This window comes from Podarcis cretensis, assembly GCF_951804945.1.
Source record: "Podarcis cretensis genome assembly, chromosome: 8".
Taxonomy (NCBI): Eukaryota; Metazoa; Chordata; class Lepidosauria; order Squamata; family Lacertidae; genus Podarcis; species Podarcis cretensis.
The window spans coordinates 21349972-21369603 of NC_137177.1; the positions used below are offsets into that span (position 1 = coordinate 21349972).

A 19632-nucleotide genomic window follows, 5' to 3' on the forward strand; every position below is an offset into this window, starting at 1 on the left:
TGAATATTGTTGCGGGCCTTGGTTGAACCGCTTTATAATGTTTCTGCCTGTTATAACAATTGTAAAGGGCTGTGCCTAGGTGCTGAATGACTTTTTAATTGTATTTTTTATTGTTTCTCTTATTTCTCATGCGGTATTACATTTTGAATTTCATAGAATTAATTGTATAAAACATTCCTCTTCAACCAGGCCTTTGGCTGATTAATATTCTGAATATTATTCTACAGCCTTTTAAATGTGTCTGGGAAGGGTGTGTGCGTTATTGTTTTGCTGTTTTGTTTTAGCTTTTGTGTGTGTTGAAAGAAACGGAATGGTTGCGTCTAAGCAGCTTGTCTTTTTTTAAAAAAGTCTGACGTGTACTTTGTACGTTTGGTGGTGTAACTTCGCAAGCAATTTTAACAGCTGGAAAATGGACTTTTAACACGTCTCCTGAGACTCTCCTCTTGATCGTTCTGAAGATGCCACACCCAGGAAAGTAAAGAGAATCAGGGCATCTCAACTCCCAACTTTCATTTGCTGTTTGTGTGGTCTGAACTTCAGGACAGAATGTAGCATGGATACCTGCACGTTCTCCCCCCAAAGAATTACACTGTTGGGGAATTAAAAGTCTCATTTCTGCAGCATAGTAACATTTCGTGCTCAACTTTTCTGGAAGAGTTGTAGCCAGGGGAGCTCCCTATTGCCAAAAGCATCTAAAACAGCCTTCGCCAACATGGTGCCCTTGGGATAATTTGACATGCAATTCCCATCAGCCTCAGCTAGCACAGCCGTGTTGCCTGTGGCTGATGGAGAGAGGCAGGGCTCTTCCAGGCAACTTAACTTATTGAGCGTTCTTCCGAATCTTGCTTGCACAGAGCTTACATGGCGGTTACAAAACGTCTGGTGTTGACTGAGTATTTGCTCCGATTTGTTTGCCAGGCAGTTGTATGGCAGTGAGAATTCCTCGTATTTTGTTTGCAGGTTGTTTACATAGAGCATGGGTAGGCAAACTAAGGCCCGGGGGCCGGATCTGGCCCAATTGCCTTCTAAATCCGGCCCGCGGACGATCCAGGAATCAGAGTGTTTTTACATGAGTAGAATGTGTCCTTTTATTTAAAATGCATCTCTGGGTTATTTGTGGGGCCTGCCTGGTGTTTTTGCATGAAAAGGAATTTGTTTCCCCCCCCAAAAAAATATAGTCCGTCCCACCCCAAGGTCTGAGAGACAGTGGACCGGCCCACTGCTCAAAAAGTTTGCTGACCCCTGACATAGAGTGATCATCTAGTCAAACCTGAATTTGCAGCTGTCCTGTACGGGGATCGAACCTGCAACCTTGGCATTATCAGCACCACGCTCTAACATGCCTCCCTATTAATCATTTATCCCACACTTCTCAGTGCATTACACCCTTACTTTCTAAACAGGAAAAAGTACAGGTTGTTGTTGTTGTTGTTGTTGATTTGTTGCACAAGGCACCAGCACGTTAATCCACTTTGGAAGCCTAAAGTTCTGGTACAGTAGTACCTCGGGTTACATACGCTTCAGGTTACACACTCCGCTAACCTAGAAATAGTGCTTCAGGTTAAGAACTTTGCTGCAAGATAAGAACAGACACCAGGCTCTGGCAGTGCGACAGCAGCAGGAGACCCCATTAGCTAAAGTGGTGCTTCAGGTTAAGAACAGTTTCAGGTTAAGTACGGACCTCCGGAACAAATTAAGTACTTAACCCGAGGTACCACTGTATACGCTAGAATCTTTCCCGCAAAAAACTGACAGTCTGGAGGTGCCCATAGTCCTAAACATCTGGAGGGCTCCAGGTTGATGAATGCTGATCAAAAATAATGTAGACCTCTGAGAAATTCAGCATGTTTCCCGTAGCTGTAAAGGTGTAGGCGGAAATATTTATGCTGGTGTTTTAAAAAGGGGATTCTTGACTATAGGAAGCTGAAGTGCTTCCTGCCCCTGCCCCCATTCTGACTGAGACTCCTGTTTCTCCACAAGTAGCCATTTTGAGGCTTAAGCTTCATGATGAGGTAACTATTTTGTTAGAACAGGAGGTGGCCACGAGAGAGGAACCGGAAACTGGATATTCTCCGTTAAGAACAATTTCCTGCAGGATAGGAAATGTACCGTTTAATGCTTTGTGTTGGAAACTGTATGATCTTGGTGTTTTAATTTGTTTTACGGCGTCTTTGACCATACAGTAAAATTTGCAAGAATGTGTACACACCATGTGCTCAAAACACATTGCCAAAGAATGCTGGGAACTCTAGCTTGTTAAGCGTGCTGGGAATTGTAGCTCCATGAGAAGTAAACTGCACTTTGCGTAATTTTTGTGGGGTGTATGCTTTAAATATATCGTGTGTACACAGCTTCGGAGACGCGGTGAATAAGACGGTTGCAAGAGTTCCTTCCACGTGTCATTGGAGAACGGTTAACAGATAGAGCAGACAGATTTCTCAAGGCTTCTCTCTCTCTCAAATGAAAGCTGACATTCTTGGGATTCCACGTAGAATTTCGAGCATACCAAAAAGAGGAATGGAAACAGTCCCAATTATATCAGGTATAGGGACTGAATCAGCTTTGAGTTCTGAATGAAGGGTTTTAGGCACCAGAGTAAGAGCCACACCATTGGTGGGGGTACCATTTGGTAGCAGGGACATGGGCTCTTTGGGACTGAGGGGTCTTGTCTCCCCCAATATCTCTTGGGGGGCCTGGACCCCTTCAGTGCATGGATTTAGCCAGGATTTTTGTTAGTGGGGAGCAGGCCTTTTGTTGGGGGGGCAGAACCTCCGCTACCGTATTTTTCGCTCTATAAGACAAACTTTTCCCCTCCTAAAAAGTAAGGGGGAATGTGTGTGCATCTTATGGAGCGAATGCAGGCGGGAGGCTCTGCTCAGCGCTCCCTTTAAAGAGCCACGTGGAGCATGTGTGCGGCTCTTGGGGGTTTTTCCCCGAGGAGGGAGAAGGGCTGCCCTTCTCCCTCCTTGGGGAAAAGCCCTCAAGAGCCGCACACACGCTCCGCACGCTCTTTAAAGGGAGCGCGGCTCTTGGAGGAGCCTTCATCCCGCTGCCTGGGAGAGGCTGCGCATGGCTATCCCTTAAGCCAGGACAGCAAGAGGGATCGCTGCGCAGTGATCCCGCTTGCTGTCCTGGCATATGGCTTAGTGCGCGGCTTTTGCGAGATGTGGTGGAAGGGACAGAGCGTGCTGCTCTGTCCCTTTCCCCACCTCCCAGAAAAGCCCCCAAGAGCCACGCTCCCTTTAAAGAGCCGCGCAGAGCGTGTGTGCGGCTCTTGGGGGCTTTTCCCCAAGGAGGGAGAAGGGCAGCCCGTCACTGATGGGCTGCCCTTCTTCCTCGGGGAAAAGCCTGCAAGCACCGCACACACGCTCCACGCGGCTCGTGAAAGGGAGCGCTGAGCAGAGCCTGGGATGCATACAGGCTCTCCTCAGCGCTCCCTTTAAAGAATATTTTTTTGGGGGGGCAGCTGCCCCTTCTTGCCCCTCCCCCCCGGCTATGCCCATGCCTCAGTATTGTGAGGGCAAGGAGGCTGAGGGCAGAGCCAAATCTGGCACGGCTTGAATGACTGGCTCCTCCTGAGTGCGAGAGAGGAGTTGTTGCCGGCCCTTGAAGCCTTGCTAGGCCTCATGACAATGCTCAGTCGTTAAAATTCTTGAGGATTTAAACAAATTCTTAAGCTGATCGGATGGTGTGGAGGTACGCAAAAAACCCACTTAGTCCCAAGATAAAAGCATTTATAGGAATAAATGTACAGATGGGGGATATGGTAAAATTTACAAGATCAGAACTAAATTTACCAGGTGAGGCCTACAGTAAATTGCGAAGTGTTCCTGTCCAGGATACTGTATTGCATTCTCACCCCCCCCCCTTGTTTTCTGTCATCATCCTCGTCCAACATTAGCCTGTGTTCTGTGCCCACTGAAAATGCTCAGTCTTCACTATGTTGTTTGGGGGGTTTCCTTTCCCCTGTTAGGTTTCTCACCTGCCTGGAAATATTTTTACGTCTACAAACCTTGGGTTTCTCCCAGGCCTGTTGGATGTTTCTCTCTTGTGTATGTATGAATGGCACAGTCAAACCTCGGTTGTCAAACGTAATCTGTTCCGGAAGACCGTTTGACTTCCAAAATGTTGGACAACCGAGGCGTGGCTTCCAGTTGGTTGCAAGAGCTCCTTGCACTCAAGTAGAAGCCGCGTCAGACTTTCGGGTTCCGAAAAACGTTCGAAAAACAGAGCATTTACTTCTGGGTTTTCAGCGTTCAGGAGCCAAAATGTACGATAACGGAGGCGTTTTGGAACCGAGGTTTGACTGTACCATTTTGGCTGCAAGGATGAGCAGTGGGAGAGTTGAATTCACTGTGGGTACATCAGGGCTGGGGAATCTGTGACTTTGTAGATGTTGTTTTGAAGGGGCAAAGCCTCATAAGGCTACAGTTTGACACTCAAGTCCCATCATCCTTGTCCATATAGGTCATGCTGACTAAGGCTAATGGGTGTTGGAGTCTAATAACATCCTGGAGGGCCACAGGTTGAATAACCCCTGGTATATGTGATGGGAGTACCAAAAATATCCTGCTTATTGGAATGCTGAACATAAAGGCAACATGTAAGCAGCAACATTTGGGGCACCAAATATGAAATAAGCAAGGCAGCACAGATCTGGCCAATTTAATTTGCTGCCTGCGTTGCTGGATCTGGGCTCTGCAAACATAGGCTATCATTTTTGTGTCTCTGCTGTTTTTGATATAGGCTAGGCTGGTGGTGTTCTTCATAAATGCCATTTCCATGCTTCTAGTATTACTACTGACATTGGGTAATAAATCTATTGCGTTGAGGAGGAAGTACATGGAGACATGGGGAAATGAATTGACTCTTTCACTGCTGCCTGCATAAAAAGTGAGATATGGGGCAATATATCACCCCAAGGCCGGAAATGGTTGCAAGGCAGTTCCATTGAACCTGGTCTGTTGAATCCACAGTTTCCCCAGGGCATTAAGTGCATTCTGATGACTGCCAGTTAAGATTTCAAAACAGAAACCCTCCTTTTTTGCAGAATATTTATACAATGAATTCAGCCTTTTTCAACAAAACCCCTCCCCCAATTTGTTAAACTGGAAATAGCTTATTTTCAAACTAGCATGTGGCTGATAGCAATCAACCAATCTAGGGCCATCACTTCCTATCCCAAGTGACACTGAATATTTATACAAATCACGATGTTTTTTGCCATTGCTTGCTGTTGTGATTTGTTGCCCCATGCAGGTGGCAGGGGAGAGCTGAGCCGACAGAGTTAACAGCTGGTGATATATCAGGATGTTGGAAACCAGATATAGCCCAGCCTTAATCTCAAGGGTTTCAGGAAGGAGTCTTTGCCTCGACATGCCAGGGATTGTTCAATAAAAGTGGCATTGGACAGGTCAGGTAGAGATGGGCATTGCAGATAAGACACAACATTATTTTCATTAGGTCTGTTCTGTGACTAGAACTCGGTTGAATACAAGCCACCATCTTTAGATAAAACATCTTCAGATAAAAGCCAGATGGAATGAAGCGATCTTTCCTGAATGACAACTCAGGAGGGGTCGCTTGAACCTCATGTTCCACAATTTGGGTGCCACCACTGAGAAGGCCCTGATGACCATGCTTTCAGTGTATGTGGGATACAGAGAAGGTCCCTTCACTAGCGCTTAGGGAGTTGGTAGACTGATGTAGGAGAAGTTGGTCCATTAGGTATGGACCCAAGCCACTTAGGGCTTAAAAGGTATTTCCTAACATTTTAAAATTGTGCCCAGAAACAATTATAGCCATAGGAGCTACTGCAGGATCAGTGTAATATGAGTGGGTCACCGCTTACATACTTGCTGCTGCATTCTGGTATCAATGGAAGTTCCCAAAGGAACTTCATAGTTAGTCCCGTGCAGATTGTGTTGCTATAAGGTAGTTTAGACCAGCCTTTCTTAACCTTGGGTCCCCAGTGTTGTTGGACTACAACTCCCATTATCCCTGACCACTGGTCCTGCTAGCTAGGGATGATGGGAGTTGTAGTTCAACAACAGCTGGAGGAGACCCAAGGTTGGGAAAAGCTCATCTTAGGCTACTGTAAGTTGTGTGTTAAATAAACTGGTGGAGAAGGACAGTTTACCTTCACCAAAGCAAGTCAATGTGTATGCTGAGATTATGTTGAAGCACAGGAAGGCTAGTCCTGTGTAACAACCTAGGACTATAAAATTTGCGGTTTATGCAACAAGAGCTGGCATTTCTAGGAGGCTAATTACCACACTTCCGTGGTACATCTGCCCACGGTTGCTTTCCAGGATATTCGCTGCTTGCTCACCTAGCAGGCCACAGAGTGTGGGTCAACCCAGTTGGCACAGTTCATGTGAAACTTGTGCGGCACAAAAAAATATATATGTCTTTCTGCAAGCAGGATCATGGCAGGCTCAGGGCCTCTTGAATGAGAAAGGAAGCTTGATTTCTGCAAGGTTAGACCTTTCTTTCAAACTGGTGGGTTGTAGAGGCAAAGAGAGATTCCCTGGCAGTCCCATCCCCAAAGCCTGGGATCTGTTGTTTGTGAATGGTGAGGTGTAAACTACAGTTCCCAGGATTCTTTGGGAGAAGCCCTGACTGTTAAAGTGGTATCCATGTGCTTTGAATGTAGGGTACGGATATGACCCCAAACTCTTTCACTGTTAGCCATCAAATTCTCGAATCAGTAAATCTGGTGTTGCACACCCAGAAGATTAGCCTCTTTTCTTTTTCTTTTAAACAAGCTGTCAAGACCTTTCTCTTCTCAGAAGCCCTTTTATGAGTAAGATATTGTCCTAATGCCAGCTGCTTTTCCATCGGCCCCATTAACAATGTTTCATTGCTGTTGTTTTATTGGTCCTTTCTGGACTTTATCTTTCAACCAGCAATTGAGAACACTTTATTTGCTATAAATTTGTCAAATAAAAGTGTTAAGATTCTTGAAACGGTAGAATGCGTTGTACAGTGGTAACCTCGGGTTACATACGCTTCAGGTTACATACGCTTCAGGTTACAGACTCCGCTAACCCAGAAATAGTGCTTCAGGTTAAGAACTTTGCTTCAGGATGCGAACAGAAATCGTGCTCTGGTGGCACGGCAGCAGCAGGAGGCCCCTTTAGCTAAAGTGGTGCTTCATGTTAACAACAGTTTCAGGTTAAGTACGGGCCTCTGGAACGAATTAAGTACTTAACCCGAGGTACCACTGTACCATTTCAGACTGCAAGTGGGGAATCATCTTTCTGAATTCTTAAAAAAATAAACTTTTTTTTTAAAAAAAAATTCCTCTCATCAGGTCGATAGCGTGAATATTAGAGTCTGGAATGGGCTGGTGCCTTTCTTTCTGATCAACCAGAAGAATCTATTGTCGTTTTTAAGATAAAATAAATCTGAGGAGTATTAAGAATTATCTCCCCCTGCTTGGAGTACACAGTATTGCCCCAAGAGTCTATCTACCTTAGTTGGGTAATCTGCGGCCCTGCAGATGTTGCTGGACTCCAACTCCCATCAGCCTCAGCAGATTTAGAATGACCTGCAACTTTAGGTGCCTTATAAATTAACAGCCTCAACAATTATAATTACAGTGATAATCAGGCAGAAGGGTGGCAAAGCTTCTTGAGCCCAATGGCATCACAGAGAGGCAGTGGATCCAAACGGAGGGGAACAAACAGGCTCCCAGAAGGTCCACAATTCAAGATCACCCATTACTGATCACCCTGTCAGAGCATAGGAACTTTTTATGATGTAAAAGGGCCCCCAGAAAGCGTTCATTCCCTCCTCCATGATGTACGTGCCTATGCACCCGAAAACTGCACTAACGCGTACATTTGCTTTTGTCTTGGTTCTTCGCAGATTTTTGCCATCTTTGCCTTTGCCACCTGTGGAGGTTACAGTGGAAAAACCTCCCTTATCCTCAACTGCTACAATGGCACAAATGCATCTCTTCAAGCCAGCTTTGCGTATCCTTTCAGGTAAGAGCATCTATCCCTTTGAAGAACGCTGCCACTTGTGGCACAAAGAGAGAGGCCCTTCTAACTGTCCACGCAACAAACACGTCTCTCTCCAAAGAGCTGCCCTAGACTTGGGGAATGTCGAGTGTGTGGACAGGAATGGCTGGTTCCAGGTTTGAGGAAGCTGTGGGCAAGGTGCCTTTCGAAGCTGGAGCCTGTCGTTGAGACCTTCAGGGCTTACCTCACTGTGAGAGGCAATGCCAGCCTTGTTGCTGAGCAGAATGAGGTGGCTTGTGGGGTTTTCTGCCTCCGGCGCCAAAATAACTTGACTGGCCTTGGGCAATGGGGCAGGGAAGGTGGCACCATTTGCTGCTCTGCCTCGGGCAGCAAAATGCCTTTCGCTGACCTTGATGGGAGACCACAGCGGTTCTTACAGCAGTGCAGCAATGACTGCTGGGTCTGGCTGCCATTTCAAGTTTCCCACAATCCCCCGGGGTTGCATCATGGAGGGCCATCTTGGGAAAGTAAAATGGCAGTGATTATTCTGGTGTCTAATGTTGCTTGGAGCCCTGAGTCAGAAAGGAGAGGCCCCAATCCAGCAGCAAGGTGGGCCCTGAGGACGAGGGATGTCGAGTAAGCACCATACAACATTTTAGACCACATAACATCATTCCTGAGCACCCGCATCTCTGGTTAATATGTGGTGTTAAAAGGTGTTTTGTACTTGGCTCGCAGCCTTAGGTTTGTTTCTTTGAAGTGTATGCTATTGTTTTGACAGCTGTAGTCCTTTTCCTCTTTACGTGTTTTAACATTATTAAATTAATTTTAAAAACCCAACATTAGCTACTACAGATGCTCTTATGCTTTTTTTTTTTTTTTTTTTGCAACTAAGGCTGCTATCCTATGGCAGAGCCCTATGATGAATTGGTGCCTCCCTGCCACCCCTGTTTACCTTAATATTAGTTTGGCCACCTACCCACCAAATGAAGCAAGGCTCTTTGCTACCTATGCAACGTCCTCCTTCCTCTCAGAAATGCCAAGGGGGATCTTCTTCAGAGTGAGAGCTTCTGGGCAAGATGGTTTTAAACTTAAAGAGTTTTTAAAGTTGCTATGGTTTTCTAAGTTGATGGAAAGAACAATTGTCAGCTACGAAGTGCAAGCTGAAATGCTGCATGGGGGTTGATTTTGCATTTCCCCCTGTTTGGTTGGGATTCTTGTGACGGGAGAATTGAGCTTCAGCATTCTCTCTCTCTCTCTCTCTCTCTCTCTTCGGAACTCAAGGTTGCACCAGTCTTCGTTTGACATTCCTTCAAGCAAGCAGTGTCACAGCATCTGGAACAGTACTTACTACCTGGTGGGAGACTTCGCCTCTCCCGCTCAATTTTTTGTCACTTTTGCAGTCTTCGTGTTCCTGTACTGCATGGCTGCCTTGGTGCTCTACGTGGGTTACTTGCACTTGTATCGGGGCACTGGTAAACTCCCCATGATTGTAAGTTGGCAACGCCTTGCTTCCCCATAATTTATAGGACTGACTCAATAAGGATATGTGTGCTGCCTATCAGTTGGGCATTGAGTCTACTTGATTTGTGTGTTCCATGCTCCAAGAGAGAGCTGTAAATGGGCTGCTATATCTGGAACCAGTGCTTTTTAAAAAAATGTTTAGGGATACTCTCATTTTCACTCAAGAAAATCACAATTTTATTCTTCAAATTGGGGAAAATAAATACAGTATATGGACAAAAGTACAAGGATTCACAAAATGTTTAGGGGTATGTGTACCCCTGCGTCCCTCCAGAAAAAAGCACTGTCTGGAAAAATCCAACCACCACACACAAAAATTAAATTGGTGATTCCTATTCTTAATATCATTATCTTCAGAATGTTACTTGTTTATGGACCATTTTTGTTAGTAGTGGATGGTGGTAGAACCAGCGACCCTCAAAGGTTGTTGGACTCCATCTCACATCAGCCCCAGTCAAGGTTCTGCACAGCTTTGGAGATTGTTCTGTGTACTTCTTGGTTACTAACCGGGGATATTTTACCAAACGAAACACTTTTAAATCCTTATTTTAAAAAGTGTTAGGATGTGGATTTTTTTGGAAGATAGGAAGTCTCTTTAAAACCTAGTGATCTCTCAAAAGTTAACTTTTGATTAAATTAAAGCTATTTTAATACACAACATATGGGACGCAAGTGGCACTGCGGGTTGAACCACAGAGCCTAGCACTTGCCGATCAGAAGGTTGGCGGTTCGAATCCCCGCGACGGGGTGAGCTCCCGTTGCATGGTCCCTGCTCCTGCCAACCTAGCAGTTCAAAAGCACGTCAAAGTGCAAGTAGATAAATAGGTACTGCTCCAGCGGGAAGGTAAACGGCGTTTCCGTGCGCTGCTCTGGTTTGCCAGAAGCGGCTTAAGTCATGCTGGCCACATGACCCGGAAGCTGTACGCCAGCTCCCTTGGCCAATAAAGCGAGATGAGCGTCGCAACCCCAGAGTCGGCCACAACTGGACCTAATGGTCAGGGGTCCCTTTACCTTTACCTTAATACACAACATATGGGCATTTTGTACTATTTAATATTCTTTTCCTGGGTGTGAAGCATCCAGGGCCCATACCTGACCTCTGGATGTATTCGAGAGGTTACCCTTGAAGCTGGGCAGGTGTGGTGCATTCCAGATGTTCTAACTATGATGCAATGATTCTTTCTTCCTATTCTCCTTGCCGCTGGGATTGTAGGAGCTCTGGTGAGTGTGGCATTCCTTTCGCATGTTGAATTGCATTCTGAACACCAAGACAGGGCCCATCCAGCTTACCAACCTTTTTCTTTATGGAGTTCCTTAAGCACAGAAACATTAAGGCCTATCCCTTAGTGGCAGGGCAGGTGCTCAACATGCACAAGGTCTGAGGTGCAGTCTTTAGACCTTTCCAGTTAAAGGGAGCAATGGGGAAGGGCCTTAGTGCATTGGTAGATCATCAGCTTTGCATGAAGAAGGCCCCAAATTCCATCCTTGGCATCTCCACATAGGGTTGCAAGCAATCCACATGTTCAGCTACTGTGTCACTGAGCAATAACAAAGGTGTATGTGTGGATCAGCCCTGGGTAGCCCTTAGCAGCGACCTGGTTTGGTGACCAGTTGTCTGCATCTTCCACCGTCCCCTCCAGAACAGACAGCTAACAACTTTTGTTAAAAAAACCAAACCAAAACCCAGAAGCTTTTCTTTTGGGAATTATAGAGACAGAACTACCTAAATTGTATGTATGCTGCTATAGCAGCAAGAATGCTACTTGCCCCAAAGTGGAAAGAAGTAGGTGTCCCAGTAAAGGAAGAATGGATACAAAAACTTATGGAATATGCAGAAATGGCAAAACTTACCGGAAGAATTAAGAAATCAAGATAACAAACTTTTTATATAAAAGAATGGAAATGGTTTATTGAATATTTACAGATAAATTGCAAACAGATAAAAACATTAGCAGGATTATTGCAATAACCTGCAGTTTCATAAGAGTATATATTTAAAGTAGATGATTAAATGAATCCAAATTACCGGTAAATGAATTTGGATATGCAGAAGATATTTTTAAAAAATAAATGTAAGGAACCACAGAAAGAGGGAGAAGGAAGTCAAACTTTGAAATGTTAAATTGACTGTAAAACTAATGAAATGTATAAACTTGAAAAGTATAAATAAAAACTTTTAAAGAAAAGAACGCTAAGGGTGCCTGTCTTTTCTCCTGATGCAGGACTTTGTTATCACAGTAGTCGTCTCTTTCCTGTGGTTGGTGAGCACATCAGCCTGGGCTAAGGCCCTCACAGACATCAAAACATCCACCGGACACAGCATAACTGAACTTCAACCTTGCCTGAGCCCCACCAATCGATGTCAATTCAATGACATCAGAAGCTTGGGTTCCTTGAATGTCTCTGTGGTATGTATGCATTACTAGATGCTGGGGCTACAAGCAACCAGAAATAGCCACCATCCTCATGTTTTCTTTCTTTGAGAGTTGTCCCAGGAGACAGAATACTGGTCTAGTCTGGGGATAGCTAACATGGCGGCCTCCTGATGTTACTGGGCTATGGCTTCCATCACCCTTGACTGTTGGCCATGCTGGCTGGGACCACTGAACGTTGTGGTCCCACGAGCATCTTTAGGGCACCATATAAGCTGTCCCTGGTCTTGAGAAACCAGCAAGGCAATTGTGATTTACATAATTTCCTCAGAGCATGTAGAAGGACCATAGCTCAGTGGTAGAGCATCTGCTTTAGGTGCAGAAGGTCGCAGGTTCAGTCCTTGGCATCTCAACCTTTTGGCTAAGACTAGAGTGTAGACTGGCTATTCTCTGAATTCAACATTCACAAACTCAGTTTTGACCTTGACCTACCACTCGTCTGTCCTGGAAGGATTTGCATGCCTTGTTATATGTTTCTTCCCATTGCCCCCTGCTGAAAACATTCCTGTGCACACCCAAATCCCTCAGGGGCGATATATTCTGTGGTACTTCCTGTAGATTGATTTAGAATCAAACATCCTCTAATAAAAAAATATTAATCCCAGTGCATCAGTTTGGATTCACGCACAGCTCTTCAGAGCAAGATGTGTTGGGATCGGTCAGTTTTCATATTCTGAACTTTCGTGACTCTGTTTTTTTAGGGTTTTGAGGACTTGGTGACAATAGCTTTGAAATTGGAGGAGGTTCTCGTTTAATACGATACAGTAAAATGCTTTTCCTGGACACTCTGGGTTAAACGGCATAGTCTGCTTTGTCATAGAAATATTTTCCCCTGAAGTTAAAAAAAGAAAAAGAAAACAGCTGCAGGAAGCTGCAGTTTCAATCGGAAGTATCTGGGTAGATTAGCCCCCCCCCCCCCGCCGCCCGTTTCTGTGAATCGTACAGTTTTTCTTATCAAGAGTACCTTTACCTCTTCCGCTGCAGGACAAAAATCTCAAGGGAGACTTAATTTTTTAAAATAAGAAAACTGGCCCAAGAGGAAAGAGATAATTGCGTCCTGCCATGAGGCAAACACCCAGTCCGGATAGCAACTTCCTGCAGCTCTTTGGGGTTAAAACAACATTCCTTGGGGGAAATGTTTTCTTCTCACTTTGAGCGGTTAACAGCTAAAACAGGAACAGCTAATGTGGAGCCCTCCATGGGTTGTTGGACTACAGCTCCCATCAGCCCCAGCCAGCATGACCCAGTGGTCAGGGATCATGGGAGTTGTAGTCCTCATGGGAGTGATGGGGAGGAAGGGACTGGAGCAGGTCTGTTCTGGGATTCTAACACTGCATGATTTCCCCCCCGGAATTCATGTCGGAAATGCAAATTGTGGGATGCAGCTTGTAGGATCAGGCAGGTGCACTAGTTCCTTCTTAGGCCAAAACCTCCATCTCTTTTCTCCTTTTCTTGCTCCTAGGTCATTGGTTTCCTCAACCTGATCCTCTGGGCAGGGAACGCTTGGTTTGTCTACAAGGAAACCAACTTGCATAACCCTCCAGCTGCCGCTCCTCCGACCCCAGGCAACCCCCCACCTCATTCGGGGATGTAAGGAGCATGGAGAGCCATCCGCTATGGGGCGCAACCTCTTGCTGGCAGGATGGTCGTGGCAGCAGGTTGTTGTTGTTTTGTAAACCCCCCTCCTGATAATGCAATTGATGTGTGAAAAATGGATGGGTTTCTTTTGTTGTTGTTGTTCTAAAATTTCTGTCTAAGAGGAAAGAATGGAGATCTCTGCTCAGCCCCGTGTGCATCCAAACAGATCATGCTACTGTACTGAAGCTTATTCTGTGCATTGAAAATAAGGACACAAGTTTCTTGATTTAAAGCCTAGGAGAGTTTAGCTGTACAGCTTTCCAAGGGCTGCACAGGTCAACACACGCTGTGTGCACTGAGTTGTGCTGCTCAGTGTAAGCTGCAGCCTGATCCTGTATATGTTTACTCAGAAGGCAGTCCTGTTGAGATCAGTGGGGCTTACTTCTAGGCAAGTATGCTTAGGATTGCAGCCTTGACCTCACCCAAGCGCACACACACACACACACACACACACACACATGCTTGGGTGAGACCAAGGCTCACATATATATATGTATATATGCCTTTGGCTGCCTTGCAGTTAGGAATTGTACATAACACTCAAGAGATGTACATTGTTCTTAGGTTACACTGCTGTCCTTCTGTAGCAGGAAGAGTCTAGGTGACTGCCTGGGACAGTGTCTGTATGTGAAACTCCTGTCACCAAACTTTAGATCTGTAACTCTAGGAATGGAAGAGAGCAAGGCTGGGGAACCTGTGGACTTCGATCTATAGCTTGATCACAACCACCTTTCAACCTTAACCATTGACCATGCTGGCTGGAACTGCTGGAAGTTGGCATTCAACAGAATCTGGAAAGCCACAGGCTTCCCACACACGTAGAGAGACAAAAAGCATTTCTCTGCACATGGTCTATATAAACCAGAATATGCAAGAGTTGTTGATAGGAGCTCTGCACAAAATAATGGCATCTGAAGCCGGCTCCAGAAACTTGAACGGAACCCAAACCTTTAAACCAATGTTGAATTTCTAGCCCTTGCAGGTGGTAAGAAAATGTGAGGCTTCATTTAGGATAATAATCAGCCTCTCTCCCTGACTCCACACCTCTTTTGCCTTAATCCAGGCTTCGTCTAGTGCTTCGCAAACCAACTGAACTCTGAATTTTGAATTTCTTTTTAAAACAACCAAAGAAACCACGCTTGCTGCAAATTATTACACAGTGGCATGTAAAAGTATAGCAACTACTAGTAGAGCTTGCAAATTCTCATTATCTGGTTAATTCCCCTACACCCTCAGTTTAGGTTTTGTGATTACAGAGTTCAGAAGCTATCATGCCTTTAGCGTAGCATTCTGGAACTCCTGGCCAAACTCAGCTAAAAAGCTGCAAGTAGTTTGTCTTTCTGTGCCTGTAGAATTTTGCAGTTTGGATTCCTAAGGATCTTAGTTTTTATTACTTCAAATTACTTTAAAAATGCAAGGTTCTAGCTGTCATAGTTACAGATGCCAAAAATGAGGCTGCAGAGCTTGGAGAATGGATGGATGTCTTTCATGATTTCTGATAAACCTCCCCATTGCCAAATGTTCCTCCACGGCCCGCTTCATAGACGATCTCCCATTTCTAAGCTGCTAGTTTGCCAAAATATTCTGGAGAAGTCGCAGAATTCAACAGGAATGCAGAAGGAAGCATGCATATGGAGCACATTTATGGAAAATTGCTGCATATGTTTTAATGGTGCTCAGAATTTGACGGCATAATTCATCTAGTTACTTTGGGAGATTTCTGCTATGATCTCTATTCATGGCATATGATTCCCCCCCCCCCCCCGGTTCTGCTGGATGTATTTACAAAAGCTTTGCATGAACTCCCAGCAGTGTTTTTTCCCATCAGATTGTTGATTCAGTAGGATTTTCATTGTAAGCTGTCTTGGGAGTAGGGATGGGGAAACTGGGACCCCCAGAAATTGTTAGATTACATTACAGCTCCCAGGATTTTTGATCAGTGATCATAGTGGCTGCTGGAGCTGGTAGGAGACTTGAGTCCCAGCAAGATGCAAAGAGTAAGGATGGGGAAATCTGACAGTTCTGGTTCCTCTCACTTTTTTCCAGTCTTAGGTTCAGTTTTCCACATTTCTACTTCATTGTGTGATTTTTTATTTTTTAATCATCAGCATTTTAATGTGGATTTCTCTTAATATGCAGAAAATTGCATGCAATTTCTCCTTAAACACACAGTTTTGCAGAGCAATTTCCCCTAATATAGTGCATAATAACGTACACTTTACCCCAGTATGTATATGTGTGTATATATATATATATATATATATATGTACACATTGCTTGGCTGGAGAACTGGGTTATGAAATTCGGAGACTTTTTCATGTTCACTTTTCACTGAGTGACAAGCTTCCAAAAAAACCCTGGCTTCTCCCAGATGGCTGTTTGAAAACCAGTGATTTGAAACAATGAAAAAGTGTTACCAGATTGTGGTTTTTTGATAGGACAGGCAGGCTGTGCAAAGAACAACTGTCTCATTTTGCTAACAGAAAATGTGTTTCCCAAAGCAGCGTTATCTGCTTTTATGTTTTCTGGGAAACTACAGCAGTCCTGAATAGATAACTGAAAATTAAAATGAAATAGCTAGTAACTTGCTATTTTTGCTCCCAACCATTCTATATGCATTTCTTTTTTTTTGATGAATTACACTGGTGATTGCTTCCCTCTTTTTTGTCAGTGAAATCATTATCCAAACTTATGACACAAATTAAAACTGCTTATGGGTGCCTCTGGCTATAGAATCCTTGAATCCCAACTTGTGATGAGAAATCTGGAGAAGCAGCCATGGCACATGAGTCTGGATTGCTTCCCTTCTCACTTAAATGCTCAGCATGCCAACAGGCGTGACTTGCGGCGTTCCAAGTGTTATCATCACACCCATAAGGGCTCGAAACTTGTGAACATGGTTTAAAACTGAAAAGCTGAGATTCCCAGGAATCTGGATTTGTATGCATTGTTACATCAGATGCTCCCATAAAACTGCGAGTTAGATTCACAGCCCTGCTTGGCAGATCTTGAAATGAACTGACCATCCTGAGAACAAGCGAACTCAAATTACCGTATTTTTCGCTCTATAAGACGCACCAGACCACAAGACGCACCTAGTTTTTGGAGGAGGAAAACAAGAAAAAAAATATTCTGAATCTCAAAAGCCAGAACAGCAAGAGGGATCGCTGCGCAGTGAAAGCAGCAATCCCTCTTGCTGATCTGGCTTCTGGGATAGCTGCGCAGCCTGCATTCGCTCCATAAGACGCACACACATTTCCCCTTACTTTTTAGGAGGGAAAAAGTGAGTCTTATAGAGCAAAAAATACGATATTTATTATGTATCTGTCTGACTCGCGCAGCAGATTTCCATTTGTGAAGCAGAACTCCTCTCTCCTGCAGACCTTACCCTCAAAATCTGCTTCAGAGGGTCATGTGACCCTCTTCCTGAGGGTAGAGGAAGGGGCAATTGCATTGCGCAAGTGGAATGCTTCTCACATAGCAATGGATACATGTTTCACATGACTAAAACAAGCCGATCTAACCAAGACCCAGTAACACCTAGCTTCTTATGCAATGTTCTTCATCACGTGAAGCAATAATGTTCTTCATCACGTACATATGCTGAAGCCTTAATCTGCACTCAGGGTGTTTGGAAATCTGCACGGTGCTCAGTGCTGAAGAGGGGAGAATTTTCACTTCAAAGGCAGAATCCTAAGTTTCAGTGCCTATATATATATATATATTTCTACGTCTCTTTGTTTATACTGCTTGTCCCCCCCTAACAATTGTTTCCTGCTTGCTCCATTTTGCGTGTGAGCAAAATGCATGCAGAAATAAAATGCCTTGCCAAGTTACCACAGGGAGACGCCTCATACGTTTATGAAGCTGCTGTGTGTATATTCTGATGCTTGTTTTGAATGGCGGTTCTCTGCACTTCTCAGGGCTGAAGTCGTGTCCCTTTGGGGGCCTTTATTATTATTATTACTCATTATGGCCCTCTCCCTCCGCCATTGCTTGGCATGAATGTGCAGGTATCAGACCTTATTTTCTGCTAGAACGGGAGCAGGGGCTTAGGGACAGGCCATAGCTCAGTGACAGAGCTATGCAAGCAGGTTGGTCCCAGGTTCAATCCCCTGGGTAGGGCTGGGAAAAGACTCCCGGAGAGTTGCTGCCAGTCAGTGTAGACAGTATAGAGATAGATGAACCAAAGCAACTGAAGATTCCTCCCACCCCTAAGCTCAGACAAGCAGATAACCCTGACCTGCGAACTTTGATAGGAATTAGGCCTCATCACATGCCCTGTTTGTGGCCTATCACCTTGCTGTTCTTTTCTTTGGCCAGGTTCTGGGTTCAGGGCCTGCCGTGTGGGGCAATACTGTTGGTTGAAACTGACCCCAGCCGCACAAATCGCTCGCCTCCAACCAGCCGGGTGGATTTTCCCATCCAACACCTGGCCTAAGAACCATTCAGGTGTATCAGTGGAAGCCTTTTGTAGGTTGGCCTACAAGATCTCAAAAGAGAACTTTGGGCCTGAACCGGGAGCAGGAGGTTGAGGGCACGACAAAAGAGGGTGCACAAAACAGCATCCCCTTTCATGGTGGTGGGGAGGAGCAAATTGGGAAGCCCTTTATACAAAAGTCACCGGTGCTTCTCTGGCTCTCGTGCTGTGGGATACCAACGTGAGCCCCACCCCCCATGGCATTGTGCTGACATGGCATCTTTCAGGGCCATTGTGGGAAATTCAAAATGGCAGCCGGCAGCACAGGAAGCAGAAGGAGCGCCAGTGAGTTGGGCACCCCTTGAATCTTTTCCAATAACCAAAACGCACACACACCACACACTTTTGCAACCATCAAATAGGGTGATGAAAACGGTGGGGTTGGTACAGTAAAATTATTCCTCTAATCAGTTTGCCGCTAGTCTACTCAGCCTGTAGTGGCACCCCCACAACAGCTGTATGAAGGGAGAGAAATTCATAAAGTGATTGTGTTAGATAGCCCCTCACCCTGTCTCGAATGCTTATTAAACTGTTAAAACACTGGATGTAGTTCACTATGCAAATGTATGCAAATAATGCTTGCTGCTTTCTAGTAATGCTGTAAACAAGCACATTTGGAGAGGGAAGAATGCTGGAATGAAATATAGCTAACAACACCCCCCCACACACACACACTTTAACTTGGGGACACGTTAGATAGCATAACACCCCACAATTTTTTACCCCTTGATACTAGATCTTTCCTAAATCACCCCAGATGTAGATAGCACAAATAAATTCACATTATTTTCTCTTGTAAAGAAATCTGGCTGTGCCTTTTTAAAAAAAAAATCCACTAGCGGTGAGCTGTGTGTGTTTGTTACATGACTATGGAAGTGCAGTGTGACTATTCCTGATCAATTGAGCTCATGTGGAATTGCAGTTGATTCCATCATTTGCTTTTTGTATGCATGTTTTTCCCCCCTGCGATGGCAGAATATGGAGGCTAAATGCATTTATTATTTAAACACACACCTTTTTACTTTATATAGATTTTTTTTGCCTGTCTCTCACAAGAATTGTTTTGAGATCCCTGTATGTGTTCTGCACACACAACAAATGTAATAAAACAAATTGCTCAGTGACTGTATTAAAGTTGCAAATGCTCTCTTTCTTCCAGAGTGTGTCAAGTGGGCTTGAGTTTGTGTATTGTTCTGAGCTTTTGTGATGTCCTGATAAATCTCAGGTTTTCTTGAAGGGGGGGAGAGCATGTTTCTAGTTCTCATTCTGGTAAACACAATCTTAGAAATCAGGGCAGTACTTAGCTGAAGGTGGAAATGAGGCAGCTGTCATAATCTTTAGGAGTATAGAGCAGGTTCGACTTGAAAGCAGATTGCTCTGCTGATTGACAGTAAACTGGCAGTATCATAAGTCAGTCAAATGAATTTACACTGATTAAAAAGAAGTAAATTTCAGTGACTGGCTGCAGCAGTGCATCTTCTGTGTTTGGGGGGGGGGGCGTAATGGGGAATTGGCCTGGGTCTATTTTGTGACGTTTTTGGTGCTTAATAAGGGTTCTGCCATAATGGATTTAGGAATGTTTCTTGTGGGC

At 44.7% G+C, this 19632-nt stretch overlaps 1 protein-coding gene across 1 annotated transcript in view; it reads left to right on the top strand.

The window, feature by feature from the left end:
* LOC307221658 (synaptophysin-like protein 1) overlaps nucleotides 1–19175 on the top strand; it is a 31118-nt gene extending 11943 nt beyond the window's left edge. The window contains exons 2-5 of the mRNA XM_079986390.1: nucleotides 7873–7991; nucleotides 9252–9459; nucleotides 11714–11899; nucleotides 13386–19175. Of these exons, the coding sequence (XP_079842516.1) occupies nucleotides 7873–7991; nucleotides 9252–9459; nucleotides 11714–11899; nucleotides 13386–13517 (645 nt within the window). The 3' untranslated portion in view covers nucleotides 13518–19175. The remainder of the gene's footprint in view (nucleotides 1–7872; nucleotides 7992–9251; nucleotides 9460–11713; nucleotides 11900–13385) is intronic.
* The last annotated feature ends 457 nt before the right edge of the window (nucleotides 19176–19632 follow it).